General features: G+C 45.1%; 1 protein-coding gene across 2 annotated transcripts in view; it reads left to right on the top strand.

Moving 5' to 3' along the window:
* The first annotated feature begins 8,807 nt into the window (after positions 1–8,807).
* LOC118095005 (UDP-glucuronosyltransferase 2A2) overlaps positions 8,808–19,197 on the top strand; it is a 28,266-nt gene continuing 17,876 nt past the window's right edge. The window contains exon 1 of one of the 2 annotated variants that reach the window (XM_035135845.3): positions 8,808–9,567. In XM_035135845.3, the coding sequence (XP_034991736.3) occupies positions 8,808–9,567 (760 nt within the window). Of the gene's footprint in view, positions 9,568–16,906; positions 17,859–19,197 lie in introns of those variants that run through there. The other variant, XM_035135846.3, reaches the window with a different exon arrangement.

The following is a 19,197-nucleotide window of genomic DNA, read 5'->3' as shown; positions in this document are numbered from 1 at the left end:
AAACCCGAACATCTGCCTGAAGTGTAACAACAGATTTTTAGCAACTGAAAACTGTTTAATCCTGCAACAGCTTTACATTGTATTTTTTATATTCTGTTGGGAGCTGCCCAGACTTTGTTTCACCAACCTCTTTTTGCAAATAAAACTTTCCTTGTTTGATCGACTCCTGCCGGAGACCCCCTGAATCGAAGTTTCCCTCACACAAGACCCCCCCCCCCACAAGATAGCTTGTGGTAAATGGTAGAAATTCGCTTGATTGGCCTGCCGTGCGGTGGGTTCGCTATATTTAATTGGGGGCAGTTAGCTGGGTGAATCTGCTATGGCTTCATCACGGTGGCTGCTTCGTGTACCTTGGGCGGCATGATTCCCCTTATCTTGGCCAACACTTCGCTTTCCCTTCCCAGACAAAATCTATTCAGGGTCTCCTGACTTACCTGGATATGCTGAGACGCTCACTCCCTGCTGTGGTAGGAAAAGAACAAAGGTGTCCTTCGGCTCAGACCCAGATAACAGAGCTTGACTATCTTAGTATAAAACGCAATGGGCTTGAACTACAGTTCACCACATGCAGTTCCAGAAGGGTGGGTATTGATCCCTCCTCCAATTATTAATTTTTCAGTCTCCCATTACTGTTGCATGCATTTTGACCACATTCATTCACTTCTCTGCTGAGCAAGCACCAAGCACTTTGCTGGTATGACCTAGTTTGGGGACGAGAACCAGGCAGTGCACTTTAGACAACAGCTTTGTTGTGCATGCCAAATCGATCAGATTTGCAACATGCAACTTGGATTTCCCCTTTGCATGGGGAAATGCAGGGGCGCCAGGATAAGCAACCAGAGTCCAAATTGCTCGAGTCCAAAGATCCAGCTTGATGGCTATATCTCAGACCTCACCCAGCTCCTGTAAATACAATAACTCTCACACAAGCACACATGCACACAAAAATTTAACTGTTCTGTTCTGGATGAGTTTTTGGCTTGGCATCAAGGTGACTGATACTGAATTTTCAAGGAAATTTAACTAAATAAATGGGAGGATAGAACAGTAGAGGTATGATACAAGTATTTTAAAGGGTTATATATAAAAAGATTATAAGCATAAAATGTCTCTAATAATCATTAACTTACTAGGGCGCCAAATACACAAGTTGTTTCTAGAGCTTCTGCCAACACACTAAAAAACCATGTTTAAAGATACAAGATGCATTTTAGCAGTGACAGAGTCCCCACCCAAACTGCGAAAAAAGACAAACGATTTTTTTGTAACGGAAAGAAAGAACATGAAAAAGGGAAGAGAAAATAATAATTAACAGAGAAAGAGATGGAAGGACAGACGGACGGACGGACAGAAGGAATGCAGACCCTCCAAGTGTCTTGGTTTTACCATCTAATTCAAGCCTACATTTTTGCTACTGTTCCAGATGTGGAATATATTTTTGACTATCCACTTGTTGTTGTTTAGTCGTTTAGTCGTGTCCGACTCTTCGTGACCCCATGGACCAGAGCACGCCAGACACTCCTGTCTTCCACTGCCTCCCGCAGTTTGGTCAAACTCATGTTCGTAGCTTCGAGAACACTGTCCAACCATCTCGTCCTCTGTCATCCCCTTCTCCTAGTGCCCTCAATCTTTCCCAACATCAGAGTCCTTTCCAGGGAGTCTTCTCTTCTCATGAGGTGGCCAAAGTATTGGAGCCTCAGCTTCAGGATCTGTCCTTCCAGTGAGCACTCAGGGCTGATTTCTTTAAGAATTAATAGGTTCGGTCTTCTTGCAGTCCATGGGACTGATATAACCCACTATGTGGTGTTATATCTTTGTGTTCCTCGATAAAGTAAAAAATATACCCTTCCCCTTGCTTGGCAACCTACCAGCCAATAGAAAAGAGACGAAAAGGAAAGAAAAAACAATTTATTAGGTGTTATGCTTTCTGTAGATATGTGTGGACAAGTTCTGCCTTGCCTAATTCACTCAAAGGAAGGAAAACAGGTGAGCTACTACTCCTGGTTGCCGGCTTCTACTCCTGCTCCAGTTACTGAAAACCTCTATTTTTCCTCAAACTGAAAACCTCTGGATTGTGCACTTGGACTCCACATCAATCAATCAATTTACCGTATTTTTGCTCCATAAGACTCACCTAGTTTTTAGAACAGGAAAACAAGAAAAAAAATATTCTGAGCCCGGGGCAAGCGGCTCTCGGGACTCCCACCTGTCCCTCCTCCCGGCTTGCTGAAAAGCAAGTGGAGCGAGATGCACTTACATGCTCTGCACGGCTCCCGCTTTGCTTGTAAGCAGCTCTCGCGCTCTCTTTTTGCTTTACAGCGAGTCGGGAGAAGGGACCCCTCCTCCCGGCTCGCTGTGAAGGAAGCAGAGTGAGAGCTGGGAGCCAAGGCTCCGGCGGCAGAGGCATCCCTCCGCTTGTGACTGCAGCGGCAGCCAAGGGATCCCGCTGCCGTCTAGTGCCTTTGCTCCATATAAGATGCACAGGCATTTGCCCTTCCTTTTTAGGAGGGAAACGGTGCGTCTTATGGAGCGAAAAATACGGTAATTCAATCTACAGTCCTAAATTGCTCATGGTAGCATAACTCATTCTGCACGAGTTTAACCCTTTCTCCTCAAGCCTGTCAGGCAGCACATGTGCCTTCATTCTCACCCACTTCCCAAGGATACTGCCCCAAATGTTGCCTCCTCCAACATAAGACTATTCTCTCTCTTTATCCAGTTTATTCCTTCTAGCAATGAGCAGCTTTCCCCACCCCTTTCCCTTTGCTGTGCTCTTTTCTCTCTTTTTAAAAATAATAATTTTTATTTGATTTTTTAACATATAACAGCAAAACATACATCACCCACACACCAACCCCAATACCTAAAATAAAAAAAACAAGAAACACAAATAAAAACATTAAACATAATAATAATAAAAACAGAAACATACATATATATTTCAAAAACCATTCATCTTTTCTGACATTGTAAGTTGACCTCCTCAGCCCCCCTTACTGTGGTTATACCCTCTTTGGCAATTTCATACTCTTCATCTTAACATTATTTCTTTCTATCCTAAACATGTTTATACCTTTTAAATTTTACACCAAAATTCTATAATTATCCTTTTCATTATAGATTACATATTTATCACCTATGACAACATCATACTCCTCTTTCCTTACATATTATATTTCTGCCTTAAACATACTTCTTCATTTAATTCATATTATAAAATTCTTAATCTACTTTTACACTATACTAAACTAAAAATTCTCTTCCTTATACCGACACCTCTCTTCTAAGAATTCCCCATCTCAATCACAACCATATTTCTATTGTTAACCCTACTAATCACAAGTCCCCTTTTACGGCCGACAAGTCTATATAAACAGTCCTATTTCGATCCGGATTACCCTATTACATAGCATAGCCAATTATATACTATTTACCCCACCCCCTTCCTCACCTTTCTCTCTACCCTCATTCCTTTAACCTTCCCCTGCTGCCCTGCGTCTTTCTTCAATCCTGTAATTCTAAGCACCCCTTTTCTGTTTTCTGTGGTCATCTTGACTCCTTGGTCCGATGTCTTCATCTGTCGAGAGGAGATATTTTTCAATTCATACTGGTTTTTCTCCACTAGTTTTTCGTGCACAGATGGACTCTCACTCCTTCTGTACATCTCAATTTCTTCTAAATGGTCTGGGGTGCTTGCTGTGCTCTTTTCTCAAGAAGCTCTCTCTGGCATATCCAAAATCTCACGTTGCTTCAACACAGCGACTCAGTAAACTCTCCCCCCCCTCCAAGTCCCGTCCATCCACCAGGCTCCCCATTCAACCCATTAACTCTACTGAGGTGCCAGTTCCCGAATGTGCTGAGGGGGTCTCAGCATTAAAGGAGCTGAAACATTGGTGCCAGGGTACATGTGAGAACTTTAGGCTGGGCACTTGGTAAATCTGGGTTGGATTTAAACAGACCGAGAGGAATCAAGTGGGATCTGGGGGTTTTCCAGTTTGAACTTGGGCAATTAAATCAGTAATTTCATCAGCAGTTACTGGTTACCACTCTGGGGCGTTAATAGATCAGTTGAGTGTTAATAAGGGGAAAACATAGAATCATAGAGTTGGAAGAGACCACAAGGGCCATCCAGTCCAACCCCCTGCCAAGCAGGAAACACCATCAAAGCATTCTTGACATATGCCTGTCAAGCCTCTGCTTAAAGACCTCCAAAGAAGGAGACTCCACCACACTCCTTGGTAGCAAATTCCACTGCCAAACAGCTCTTACTGTCAGGAAGTTTTTCCTAATGTTTAGGTGGAATCTTCTTTCTTGTAGTTTGAATCCATTGCTCCGTGTCCGCTTCTCTGGAGCAGCAGAAAACAACCTTTCACAATCCTCTATATGACATCCTTTTATATATTTGAACATGGCTATCATATCACCCCTTAACCTTCTCTTCTCCAGGCTAAACATACCCAGCTCCCTAAGCCGTTCCTCATAAGGCATCGTTTCCAGGCCTTCGACCATTTTGGTTGCCCTCCTCTGGAGACGTTTCAGCTTGTCCGTATCCTTCTTGAACTGTGGTGCCCAGAACTGGACACAGTACTCCAGGTGAGGTCCGACCAGAGCAGAATACAGTGGTACTGTTACTTCCCTTGATCTTGATGCTATTCTCCTATTGATGCAGCCCAGAATTGCATTGGCTTTTTTAGCTGCTGCATCACACTGCTGACTCATGTCATGGCTGGCACCACTCAGGGAATTTACCCCTAAGATTCCTATTCATAGCAGGGGGTGGTGATCTCAGTTCTGGTTGGGGTGAAAAGACGTAAGGCTCGCATTCCCAAGCACTGCTTTCACAGAAACAAAGAAAAACAAACCCAAGTTACCACCAGCCAGTAATTTTTTATAAGAAATTTCACTAATGGCTAGTTTGGCTCCCCTTAATTGTAGATTTGTTTTTGAAACATGGTGCATCACATTGTCAAATCTCATTGGGCTTTTTACCAACTGCAGGCCGCTGGATCCATCCCCAAGAAAATCTACAGACAGAGAATCTCACCTAAGAGATCTACAGCAAACCTTTTTAGAACTAAAATATCCACCTGATGAAGTTAAACAACAGATCAAGAGCCAGACTGATACCTAGAGAGAACCTGCTGCAAGACAGACCCCAAAAAGAAAATAACAGAACATCACTAGTTATCACATACAGCTCCCAAGTTAAAACAGTACAACGCATCATCAGAGATCTACAACCTCTCCTGGACAATGACAGCTCTCTTTCTCAAGCTCTGGGAGGAAGACCTTTCATTGCCTACAGACAGCCACCCAATCTTAAACAACTCCTCACCCACAATAATACAACCACCAGACTTAACATGGACACTGGCACCAGAGCCTGCAATAAACCCAGATGCCAACTTTGCTGCCACATCCACCCGGACAACACCATTACTGGCCCCAACAACATCCAACATACCATCTCAGGACTATTTAATTGCTCATCTTCTAACATTGTGTATGCCATCAAATGACAACAGTGCCCTTCAGCTCTCTATATTGGACAAACAGGCCAAACCCTATGCCAAAGGATAAATGGACATAAATCTGACATCAGGAATCACAAGACAGAGAAACCAGTAGGAGAACACTTTAATCTCCCAGGACATTCTATACAAGATCTCAAAACAGCTGTTTTATTACAGAAAAATTTCAGAAACAGACTGGAAAGAGAAGTTGCTGAATTGCAACTCATTAGCAAGCTTAGAACCATGGAGCCACCTGGAATGAACAGAGACATAGGATTCTTATCTCATTATACATGATCAAGCTTTCCTTAGCACCTCGGCCATTGCTTTTCCCCCACAAGACCAATTGCAGCCATTAACAGTCATTAACATTCATCTGCAGGTTTACCACTCCTATCAGCCCATCACCCATTCCCATCACCCCACCCCCCACCCTCTGAATATACATAAGGGTCTGGTTACTTCTGTTTCAGTGTATCTGATGAAGTGTGCATGCACATGAAAGCTCATACCAAAATAAAAACTTAGTTGGTCTTTAAGGTGCTACTGAAGGAATTTTTTATCAAGAAAATCCTGTTGCAAGAAAGTTGGAACAGGTGGTATGGGTAGTTGTTCAGGTTTTTGCCATCCATGCACTTCAGATTGCCAAGAAGATGCTTTCGGTCATTACAGCTGCCACACAATTCCCCAAATGAACCCATCCAAATGCTCTGCTCAAGAGCATCTCACACACTGTGTTGTGGTGAAGATATGTTTGATCAGGACTTATTAACTGAGACAGCTCCTGACTATTAAACCAGTTTGTATTCGGTGCAGATACATCTTTTTATCATTCAGGGCACTGCAGGAGTTAACTTTGGACCTTCCTATGTGAAAAGTTTTGACTACATCTGCTTTCAGTTCTGAGCATCAAAGACCTGTCGGATTAACCTTTGTTTATCTGGTAAGGTTTATTTGAAATCAAATAGCGTTGCTACCACCCTCTCCAGGGTGAAGCAGGTAATCTTGGCCATTGTATCAGTTCCTACATTATTCCCCTGAACATGCCAGGCGAATGCCCTGTCTGATTCTCACATTTCTCTCTTTCCATTTAATACCTCTATTCAAAACAAATCTTATTTAAGCTTCTTTTCCTTTACTCCATGCAGAAGACTGCTGAATCTGGAAAGGAGAAGACCCGGTAGGTGTCAAAGGGGCAACATTGATCTGGTTTATCATTATTATCATCATGGTGATAATTTATTACTTAGGCACTCATAATATTTTTAAAATAATAATAATAATAATAATAATAATAATAATAATAATAATGAAACACCAGGCATTTAAATCTTCCCATGAGGTCCTAACAGATGCTGTAAGACATGCTTGCTTTATTTCCTGTCATATTGATAAAAGGTAAAGGGACCCCTGACCATTAGGTCCAGTCGTGACCGACTCTGGGGTTGCGCGCTCATCTCGCATTATTGGCCGAGGGAGCCGGCGTATAGCTTCCAGGTCATGTGGCCAGCATGACAAAGCCGCTTCTGGCAAACCAGAGCAGCACACGGAAACGCCGTTTACCTTCCCGCTGTAGCGGTTCCTATTTATCTACTTGCATTTTGACGTGCTTTCGAACTGCTAGGTTGGCAGGAGCTGGGACCAAGCAACAGGAGCTCACTCCGTCACAGGGATTCAAACCGCTGACCTTCTGATCAGCAAGCCCTAGGCTCAGTGGTTTAACCCACAGGGTTATCGTCTTCTTAGCAGAATAATGCCTACAAACTCAATCCAGCATTTCTCATGCACATGCTTACGTTCACCTGGCAACATACATTGGTATCCTGGCTACATAAAAACAGCTCCTGAAACTGGAACAGTCGCGACAGCCCACACTCCTCCGCATCTGTGAGTTTGGGAGGGGAAGAGATAACTATGGATGGCCCAGCCGATCGAGGCAAACCGCTGACGGTGATCTGAGAGTTGCTACCAGGGCAGAAGGTTGTGACTCACTTCTTGACGGGGCACATGGCTAGAAGGATTTCCAGCTCAGCTGCAATGGTTTCCGATTAGCATCAGAGTCCATTTCAAAGTGCTGGGAATGAACATCAAAACCATACATGAAAGCCTGAAGCCTTGGGGAGCCTCTCTTCCCATCTGTGCTTCCCCCTTCCCTGAGATCCACAGGGGAAAGCTTTCTTGTATGTCCCATGATGCTGAAGATGTGAGGATGCTGTTACTGTGGTAACACCTGTGTGGTTGCATTAGTTTGTTCATATTATAAAGCAAAATCGCCACTGCTCTTCATCTCCTTCCTTAGATTTTTATCTGGTTACATTTTTGTTTCAACTGCCAATTTGTGTTTGTTTTATGGTTTTTAGGTTGTTTAGTGGTGGATTTAACAGCTGTTTGCTGGGGGTCCGAAATCACTCTCCTCCTTCACTAAAAATTGCCAAAAATTAAATGTTGGTGGTTTTTGGGCCACCTCTCTCTCTCTCTCTCTCTCTCTCTCTCTCTCTCTCTCTCTCTCTCTCTCTCTCTCTCTGGGAGAAATATGCATTGGATTAATAATTTGAGTGAATATCTTTTGATGGCAAGATTGATAGCAGCAGTAAGAAACCAGTCCAAGCAAAAATTAAGAAGTGAGTGGAAAAGCTATGATGACTACATGAAAAAGCATTGTTCGAAAGAGGACATGCTAACATGCGTTGAATAGGAGATATGAAGAGAAATATAAAATAAACAGAGTTTGAGTTAGTTTTATTAGTATTACTGTAGAGTCTTGTAGAAAATAAATGCACGAGTGAATACCAGAGTGGAAATGGAAGTCGGGAAAGTGGGGGGGGGGAAGCAGAGGGGGGGGAAAGGGGGGGAAGAGGGGGAGGAAATGATGTTCTGTTTTTGAATATTTATTTATATGTTTTGTTTTGTTTTTGGATATTCTCATAATCTCTATTAAGTTCTGTAATTTTCCTTTATTGGTGTGTTTTTTTGTTATAATTTTGTAATGTTTTTAAAGATTTGAAATAAAGATCTTTTTAATTTAAAAAAAGAAGAGAAGGAGCAGCTTCTACAGGTAATTTTTTATTTAAAAAAATGCATTGGTTTTAGTTGTGTAGAACAGTTGAAAATGTGACATGCCTTTTTTCATTTTAGCTTCTTCTTCGACAACAGCAGCATTCCTGTTAGAGACTTTCTAAACATTAAACACCTTTGGTCAAAAGTGAAGGAGAGTAGGAGACAGAAGTTTTTCCCAGAGAAGTGAAATGCTGAATAATGCTCCTCTGTTGGGGAATTATTGAAGAAGAAAAAAACATGGCTATGCAAAAAAACCACATCATGACCTCCATCTCAGCAAGAGCAGTTGTAATCCATCTGGTAATACTTCAGGTCACCCTAGTAGGAAACATCTTCTGTGGGAATGTGCTTATTTGGCCAACAGAAGCCAGCCATTGGCTCAACGTTAAGGTCATCATTCAAGAACTGCTGCACAGGGGTCACAATGTCAGCATCCTAGTTTCAACAGGTTCCATCTCCATCAAACCCAGTGATGATGTATCGGCTGCCACATTTGAGGTGTACCCTGTGCCATTCGTGAAGAGCGACTTCGAAGCCTTTATCAGGGACATCATAACGCTGTGGTTCAACCATATGCCCACCACTCTGACCTTCCACAGGTTCTACCAAGAGCTGGGGAAACTGATGGAGAAAGCAGTCATGCTCAACAGGCAAATGTGCGAAGGGGTGCTGGCCAATCAGGAACTCATGGCCCGGCTGGCAAAGAACCAATACGATGTACTCCTTGTGGACCCTGTGACAATCTGCGGTGACCTGATTGCTGTGAAATTGGATGTCCCATTTGTGTACACCCTGCGCTTCACTCCAGCCTCGACGGTGGAGAGACACTGTGGGAAAATACCCTCCCCTCCTTCGTATGCTCCTGCTACTCTGTCTGAGCTCACAGACAGAATGTCATTTGGGGAAAGGGTGAAGAATATAATATCTTACCACCTGCAGGATTATGTTTTCCAGACCTACTGGGGAGAATGGGACTCCTATTACAGTCAGGTTTTAGGTAAGTCTGTTTTTCTTTCTTCTCCTCCTCGAAGTACTATTATTTGGTAGAGTAGCCGCTCCAAAAATGCAGAGGGTTCTTGGACCAGTCCTTGGCATAGCCAATAAAAAGGGGGACCCAGGTTGCAGGACTGGAAAGGCCTCATCCTGAGGCTTCGTGGAGCCACTATCAGTTGGGGGTAGACACAACCAAGCCAACTGTAATGGAAGGAGTAGCAGATCTCGCCTAAACACCTAACACTTTGCTCTTTGATTGCTTCACTGAGTTGCTCTGCCTTCTGTTCTACTTCTGTTCCTCCTTAATACCTTAGGAGGGATTCCAGATGTTGCAGCATTGTAGTCAAAGGGATCTCTCCCAGCCAGCCTTCAGAGAGTCTACCCAAGCCTTCGATCTTTCTCTTTCCTCTTCTTCCCAGCACACCTCACTAAAGCCACTCTTTTCCTGTCAGCTCACACCCTGGCAACCTTCCAAATCCCTAATCTCTATACAGTATAGATATTTTCAAATTCTGCAGCAAACTGCAGTCTTTACTCCACCTAGGTAAAGGTAAAGGGACCCCTGACCATTAGGTCCAGTCGTGACCGACTCTGGGGTTGTGCGCTCATTTCGCATTATTGGCCGAGGGAGCCGGTGTATAGCTTCCAGGTCATGTGGCCAGCATGACAAAGCCGCTTCTGGCAAACCAGAGCAGCACATGGAAACGCCGTTTACCTTCCCGCTATAGCGGTTCCTATTTATCTACTTGCATTTTGATGTGCTTTTGAACTGCTAGGTTGGTAGGAGCTGGGACCAAGCAACGGGAGCTCACCCCGTCACAGGGATTCGAACCGCCGACCTTCTGATCAGCAAGCCCACCTACCTGATCATAAACCCCCTTGAGTCCAGTAGAGTTTACTTCTGAGCAGACATGTTTAAGATTGTGCTGTTGCTGTGCTTTCAAGGGGTTCAAAGAGCCCAAGGTGTGAGGAGTAGCTCTAGCGTGCAGAGCGGGGTGGATCTCTGGAGTCCAAAGCTTGCTGGATTGCAAGTCGCACCAGCCCTTACCTAGCCAGCATGCCCAATGGTCAGTGATAATAGGAGTTGCAAGTCAGCAACTTCTGGAGGACAACACTTCCCTCACCCCAACCCTAGAAGCTGCAGATTCCTCATAGCTCTGCAGGAGTTTCCCTACTTCCCAAGTCCTGCCTGATATCTTATGTGGTGCCAGGAGTTGTTGCTAGCAGCTGATCAAGAAGATGTGCAGATTATTAAAACTAGAAATCACACACACATGTTTCAGGGCCTTTTCTCCTTTGTCATAAAGGTTAGGAAAGTTAGGACACTAAACATAGTCATGACGGCATACTCACATGATGATTCCTCAGAGTCACTTTTTGGCCTTTTGAGGGACACCCCATAGGCCAGTTTAAGAGAATATAACCTTAACTCAGCCCCCTTTTTTGTATTTTGTGGGGTGGGGGTTTGTGGATTTTTATTTCCACCTCCCCAGCAATGCACATGTTCTGGTTCTCATGCAAAACCAGCAGACTCGAGTGGCATTTCTTTCCTTGCCAAGGCTACTCCGTTTGCTTCATGTGTGAATGAGGTCAACACTTTATCCATTCAGCATCTGTCGGGGAAATTCTTTTCTTAGATATCAACACTTTGGCTTCATTTCTTCTTTGCAAATCTGCAACAAAAGAGGGAGGACTCAATGAAAATGTCCCAAACTGTATGTTCTACTATGTTCTGAACACGCTTCATATGGCAGACTTACCTAACAGCTTTTTAAAAAAGGGAATAAAAGACAATATGAGCCATCTCAATATCTCAGCAGGTGCAAATATTTCTTTGTGCCTGGAGATTTGCTTGCAGCACAACCTCCTTGACCCCCATGCTTTCTTGTAATTAGATTATTCTTACATATATCCAAAGCTCAGGTTCCGTAAGCAAAATACACACACAGGAATCTGACACTGCAGTTCACACGCAGGTTCTTTGTTTCGAATGGTTTGGTGTTTACTTGATCTGCTTTGCATTGGGGACAACAGTTTATATAACCCTTCCTGATGGCTTGTGAGCAGGCCTCCAAAAAGTTGGATGTGTGTATCTTGGGTTCCATCCTGCACTTTGCAGGGTTTCTTCAACACCCATTGGATCCTGTGCAAATCTGAGGATTGTTATCTTATTAGCAGAATTAATTCCTGCTGCAGTTGGCATAATGTGTTGTATGGCCCCTTGACCCCACCTCCCTGAGCTTCTTATCACTACTCTGCTGCAGTCAGCTATTTATTTTCCAGTTCCAACCACACAGTGATGGAATGAAAAAAGCATAGATGCCAAGTCTCCCGTATTCCCCGGGAAACCCCCCCCCCCGTTTTTCCAGCTGTCCCCAGCCGAGAAAACGGATTTTTATTTGCTTTTTCCCGGTTTATTCTGGCGCGACGGCCATTTTGGAACTGGGCGGAGCATGCTCAGAAGCGACTTTTGATGCTGCTTTGCCCAGTTCCAAAATGGCCGCAGTGCGACTTCTGGTGCGGCAGCCATTTTGGAACAGGGCAGAGCAGCATCAAAAGTAGCTTCTGAGCATGCTCCGCCCAGTTCCAAAATGGCGGCAGCGCTACTTCCGGTCTGCTACTTCCGGTCCAGTCCCTTATTTCTCAGGCCGGAATTTGGCAGCTATGGAAAAAAGAGATGATACAATTAGCCCGCTGCCGTTATCCGTGGTGCAGCGGGGGCCTGACCCAAGTCACAGAGCTGTCTCCCATGAGCAGCGGATGTTGAAGGAGCATGGACATGCCAGGGCCCCTCCTAGGCTGACCCTGGTTGCTCAGAGGTGGATTTGGGGCTTGGTGCGGAGCCTCAGGAGCGCTGCAGGGGGCGCTGCAACTATGATGTAAAATGGAAGTTGAGAGGCAGGAGTGCTGAATGTTGGCATCGCACAGGGAACCAGGGTCGGAGGAAGGGGGGCGGTGGGGGAGGACTACCCCGGTTATCTTCGCTGAGGGGGGTGATATTTGGCGCGCCGCCCACCCGCGACTCCCAAGCCTACCCTGAACTGTCGGGGGGAGCTTTGCCGCTTTGCCAGTGGCATTCCCCCCCTTTCCCCTTCATTTTGACAGCTAGGGGGGAGGCTCGGGAGTTGCGGGCAGGGGGCGTGCCGAATGTCTGCCATTGGCGTCTCAGTCCGCCCCCATGGGTGGCTCGTTCCGCCCCTGGCTGCAGGGCGCACACGCTCCTCCGTACACCCGAGTGGCTTTCCCACGCCTGGGAGGGCACCCTCCACGCCCCGCCCCCCTCAGGAGCATGCCCGCCCTTGGCAGCATGGGCATGTGCTCTGCCACTGGGTTGCTGAACCATCCTTCCTTCCTCCTTATTTCTTTGTTTGAGAAAATTCAAATCCGGCAGATTCTCATTCAAATTCTAACTTGTGGCATGAAAAGTTTTGGGATTCCAGCAGGTTACAGGGTATGTACTGATTGGGAACGAAGCAGCGTGGCCATCCCAAAACCTTTGCAGGCACAAGCACTATTGGAGGCGGAATTGTGTATGGCCACTCGGATAGCATCACCAGCACAAACAATCATGAATAAAATAAATAGGATGATAATAAAATGGATGTCGGGGGGGAGGGGGCTACAGCCTCACTTCCTTCTCCTCAGGCTGCTGCTGATTTCTAATTCCCATGTTCTTATTCAAAACAGAAGCCCGAAGAAGGACTTACACACCTCTGTCCTGTGCTGGATTTACATATAAGCTAAACACGCTATAGCTTAGGGCCCCACTCTCTTGGGGGCCCCCAATAAAATTTAAAGGGAAAACCCTGGATGTACATTTCCAAAATATAAGATAAAAAACAAATGAAATAAAATAAATCCTACATACAGCAGCAGTGTTTGTGTTGTGTAGGCTCCTATGATGTAAGTCATGGGCCCTGCCTGCTAGCCTGCTCCCTAAAATATCACTGGTTTGCTCATTTCTGTATATAGGGTACCTACATTCTGCATGGACTGGTTGCAGGGCAATATGTGCAAATGGCTTTCGATACCTATTAGGTTCATAATTTGCCATGTAGCATACATTCAACACAAAAAAACAGAGGCAATTTGTTGTTGACAAACGACAGCTGGACACATAACGGGCCCCATCACCTTCAGTAGCTTAGGGGCTCATCAAACCTAAATCCGGTCCTGCGTCTCTCCCCCCAGAATAAACTTTGAGCCACCTCAGATCTTACGTCCCTGCTGCCAGGATCCTGCTCTTACAAAATGCTCAAGATTTGTATCTGGTCCAGATTTCCTATCTGCATGGGTTGTTCCCAATAGTTCCACCCTGCAGGAAATAATTGTGATTCAGAAGTGTGGCGCTTTGCATCCCATATGAGCCAAGGTGGGTGAAATGACTTTTGGGGTAGAGGGATGTGGAAACCTTAATTTCTTACCCAGGATACATTCGGCACACCTGTGTTGAATAAGGGGGTGGGATTCAGGAACCACCATCAACCTCCCCCTACCTCCTCCAGGTCTCACTGAAAAGCTACCAACTTATCAGAAGGTTCAGCAGCAGTCAAAGTGATTCTGAACGGAGGGAGGAAGCTTCCCTTTCTCCCCTTGTATCCAACTACTTCCATGGGACTGAAAACTGCAAAGGGAAGGGGGTCTCCTCGTGTCTGGTATTACCTGGAAGTGGTCTCTCCCTTTGGTCAATCAGGGGCCATTGCACAGAGGTGACTTGTGGGTGTGAACCACACTCCAAAAGCAACTGTTACAACAGGAATGGGGAACATCAGGCCAGAGATCCAATATGGCAGGCATGTCCAACAGGTAGATTGTGATCTACCAGTAGATCACTGGATGTCTGTGGTAGATCACTGCTAGATCACTGGCACCCCTAAAAAAAGCTCACCCAAAATTTTCCTCCTCCCTAAAAAAAAGCTGAACTATGACCTGAAGCACTAAACAAAAATGGGCCTCCCTCCCTCCTAAAAGAAGCTCAACAATTTGACCTAAACCCCCCAAAACAGGGCTTCCCTTAAAAAAAACTCAACAGCTTTGACCTGAATCCCCCAAAAGGGGGTAGATCACTCCCAGTTTTTAACTCTATGAGTAGATCAGAGTCTCTTGGGAGGTGCCCACCCCTGCAATATGGCATACCATATTTTATTGAAGTTTATTTATTTATGGCACACTACAGGCAACACCTCTTCCTGAGTTACACTCCTCACCTGCCCTGCCTTGCACTCTTCTTGCTTGCTTTTGCCTGGATGGAATGTGCCCTTGAACTGATCCTCCTTGCTACTTGTCAGGGAGGAGGCCAGCAGGGATGTGGAACTGAGTATGGAAATTAGCCTAGTGTACAAAGCTTAAATTCACATCTGCTGCTCTACACATGAATGGCATGTGTCTCCCCCCCCCCCCCCGGCTCCCCAAGGTTGTGCAGAAGGGAATGTTGCCCTCAGAATGCAAAGGTTCCCCCAGTTACTGGCAAACAATTTCATTTCTTTCTACGTCAAAATGTTATTTGTTTCTGTGTCAACATGTTTTCTGTCCTATGGGGAGGGGAGGGGAGCGGAATGCTGTTGTTGACTCAACGAGAGTTGCTCCTACTAAGACAAATAAAGCTGGACATTGCACAGAGCAACTGTTTTGTATGTGGACAGAATTATGCAGCACTGACCATATAGCTGTATTTCTTTTGTAGTCTCGGCAAAACTTAGGCAGTGTGGAGAACAGTATTTATACAAGAGCATGAGCCAGTCACAGTTTCTCCACTCCCCTTTTGTCATTTTTAAAATTGTGATTTTCATACAATTTAACAAGTTCAATTCGGTTTCCATGCAATATTCCCTTAGCATTTTGACTTCCCATCCTTACTTCCATGATGTTTCCATTCAAATCCTTTTATCTACTGCCTTAAATATAATACTTACAGTATTTATATAACATAAACCCAACATTACATTCCTTTATAATTCTCAGCCCTGGCTGCACTTTCATTTGACTATAATATTTTCCTCAGATAATCTGAAAAGGGTCTCCACTCTTTCACAAACATTTCGTCTTTTGGGTCTCTTATTTTTGCCATCAAATTTGTCATCTCCATATATATAATCCAATAGTTTTAAAGCCCACTCCTTCTTTTTCTTTCCATTTCTGCGCATACAATATTCTGGCTGCAGAGGTAGTATACATAAACAATCTAACCAACTTTTTGGAGACCTTTGCCCCTATCATTTCCCAAAGAAGTGACTCTGGCTTTTGGATGGTGACTCTTTTAAATATCTTTTTCAATTCATTGTGTATCATTTCCCAAAAGCCTGTTGCTTTTTTACAAGTCCACCACGTGTGGAAAAAACAACACCCTTTGGACTGTTTGCATTTCCAACATTAATTTGATACAGTCTTGTACATCTCAGCCAATTTATTAGGTGTTAAATACCATCTGGGACCCAGGTGGCGCTGTGGGTTAAACCACAGAGTCTAGAGCTTGCTGATCAGAAGGTCGGCAGTTCGAATCCCTGCAACGGGGTGAGCTCCCGTTGCTCGGTCCCAGCTCCTGCCAACCTAGCAGTTCGAAAGCACATCAAAGTGCAAGTAGATAAATAGGGACCACTCCGGCAGGAAGGTAAACGGCGTTTCCGTGTGCTGCTCTGGTTCGCCAGAAGCAGCTTTGTCATGCTGGCCACATGACCCGGAAGCTGTCTGCGGACAAACGCCGGCTCCCTCGGCCTATAGAGCGAGATGAGCGCCGCAACTGGACCTGATGGTCAGGGGACCCTTTACATTTACCTTTACCATCTGTATAAAGGTAAAGGGACCCTTGACCATTAGGTCCAGTCATGACCGACTCTGGGGTTGCGCGCTCATCTCGCATTATTGGCCGAGGGAGCCGGCATATAGCTTCCAGGTCATGTGGCCAGCATGACAAAGCCGCTTCTGGCAAACCAGAGCAGCACATTGAAAGGCGGTTTACCTTCCCGCTATAGCGGTTCCTATTTATTTATTTATTTATTTATTTATTTATTTATTTATTTGCATTTTGATGTGCTTTCGAACTGCTAGGTTGGCAGTTCGTATATCATCTGTATATCATTTCCCATCTGTATATCATTTCCAAATAGTTTTCCTTTAATGTGTAACAGGCAGTAGATTTCAAATCTGCTTTCCACAACTTTTCCCTTGTCCTAAATATTGGCAGTTTCTCCGCTCCTGAGTTACAGGCAAACAATTTCATATGCTTCGAGCTCTAGGTGTGAATATTATGGGCCATATGGAGAGTTTAGCTGAAGGCATTGGGTGACTCATTCAGAGTTATTCCTGGAGAAATAAACAAACTAGTCCACTGAGCAGAGAACCTGTTTTGTTACTTGCTGTAGGAGGAGTTTGGATTTGAAAAGAACTATGCTATGTTATCCACAGCAGGATTTTCCTGCGGCAGAGAACCTTCTTTTCCTGGATAGTCTCTGTGCCAAAGAGCGGCAAAGTTTAAGCAGGGGGGGAGAGCTGTGAAAATCAGGAGTGCTCTGAACAAGTTTAGCCTGTCACAGTAACCTTTGATCGCCCTGAATCAAGTGGAAGAAAGCCAGGACGCAATGGCTGCAAAATGGCTGCCGGTGTTTTCCATGATTTGGGTGTTCTTTTGGGGCTCAGCCTCCAGTGGGAATGTCCTCATCTGGCCAGCCGACGACAGCCACTGGATCAATTTGAAGTTCATCATGAATGAGCTCACAGCCAGAGGCCACCGAGTGACTGTGGTCCTGCCTTCGTTCTTCCGGATAATTGACCCCAGTGAACCTTCCCCTTTCCAGATAGAAGTGATATCTGCTCCGTTCTCAAAGGCAGAGATGGAAGATCTGCTGCAGGACTACATACATCTGTGCACTTATGGGATTCGAGAACTTTCCTCCTGGGAGTTTTTCAGCAAGCTGGATGCCTTAGTAACAAATGTGATGGATCGATACAAAACGGTCTGTCATATAGCTGTGACAAATGAGAAACTGCTGGAGAAGATGGAGTCAGCTGGTTTCGATGTTCTGCTTTCAGATCCACTCATTCCTTGTGCGGAGCTGTTGGCTCAGAAGCTCCAGATTCCATTTATATACACCTATCGATTCTCTTTTGGATACACAGTGGAGCGTCTGTGTGGATGTATGCCAGCTCCTCCATCCTATGTGCCTGCTAGCACAGGGGAACTAACAGACAGGATGTCCTTCGTGGAGCGGGTCCGAAACCTGCTCTTTTACCTCTTCCAAGATTTCTTATTCCAGCACATTCAATATAAAGGCTGGGATAAGTTCTATAGTGATGTTCTAGGTAAGAGCTCACTCCTAGTTCTGGTCATTGTATTTTTGACATCAACATCAAAACGTTTTGTTTCACATACACATTTCTGTGCTGTGATTTTCCTCTTTTTTGCCTGGTCCATCACCCAGTCCAGCTCCAGTATTGAGGTGGGAGATGGCATGGGCAGCAGAATTTAGGCAACTGAGCATGGGCTATGAAGCTAGTGCAAGGGAAACACCTGTTTCAGCTCCCCTTACCTGTACGTCTCTTTCTGATGCTAAGATTGAACTCTGCATCCCCACTTTGTAGAAGAACAGTGCAGAAATGTGAGTAAGGTTTTGCTTTTGTTTTTAATTTGTGGATATATCACACTAAAATGCAAGCAAAGATGCACATTGTTACCATTTCACATGACGTCTGCTTGTATTTCATGTATCCGTCGCCCACATTTTAGGTTACAATTTAAAAACAAGTATTTTATGCCTTGTTTGAGCCAAAAGCTACATGACGGAATTCTGAGAGGTGTGATACAATATCTGACTCTAGCTGTTCTGTTCCATTCTGTGCTGCGGTTTGTGAAAGCGTGAATTGGTTTCGTCCACATGGACCAATTGAGACTGTCAGGCATCCCTACCTTCTCCTGTCACCCTCCTACAGCGATCCTCCCTAGCTGCTAGCTGAAGCCGCAAAGCGCTCTGACGGGGCGAGGAGGCATTGTAGACTGGTGAAGTCAGGACCATTTTCAGTGGTCTGATGAGGCACAGGAGGTGGAGCGTAAAAGAATGCAGGAGGTGCTGGTGTGGACAGGAGGGGGAAAGACACTCCACCTGAGTTGGAAGGTGCTAGGCTCAGGACAAGGTAGAGAGAGGGGTGCCCTTATGTGCCAGCCAGGATTTTCCTATACTTGGCAGCCCAGCAATGAGCGACCTCCCATCGCCTGAGGACCTGCTCATCTTTACAGGCTCAAGGGGGCAGCCTGCCACCGCTGCATCCTTCTCTGGCAGAGGCATCACCCCAAGTGAGGGAGGGAGAGCAGGAGCGAATCCTTACCCTTGACATTTCTTCACCCAAGGCTACCCCTTACCCTATTGATGTAACTAACTGGAGACAATACAAAACCTGCCTTGTGAAACCCACACAATCTTGTTCCTTGCACAGTATCCCTTAGCAGTTGACACTGTTTCATTTAACTACTAGCACCCCACATGCATCCTCACCTGCTGCATGAAACTGCAGGAGAATGCCATCTTGGTCAAGAGCCATCTCTGTCTTGGCATGCATCTCCCCACCTGGGTATGCGAGAAACACTCTCCATGTGTCTAATTGTAGGCTTTAGAGCAGAGGTCGACAACCTAAGGCCCATGGGCCG

The sequence above is a fragment of the Zootoca vivipara genome, chromosome 12 (genome assembly GCF_965207765.1).
Source record: "Zootoca vivipara chromosome 12, rZooViv2.hap1.1, whole genome shotgun sequence".
Taxonomy (NCBI): Eukaryota; Metazoa; Chordata; class Lepidosauria; order Squamata; family Lacertidae; genus Zootoca; species Zootoca vivipara.
Note: the sequence above shows the minus strand (reverse complement) of the source record. Positions and strands in the feature narration are given on the sequence as shown.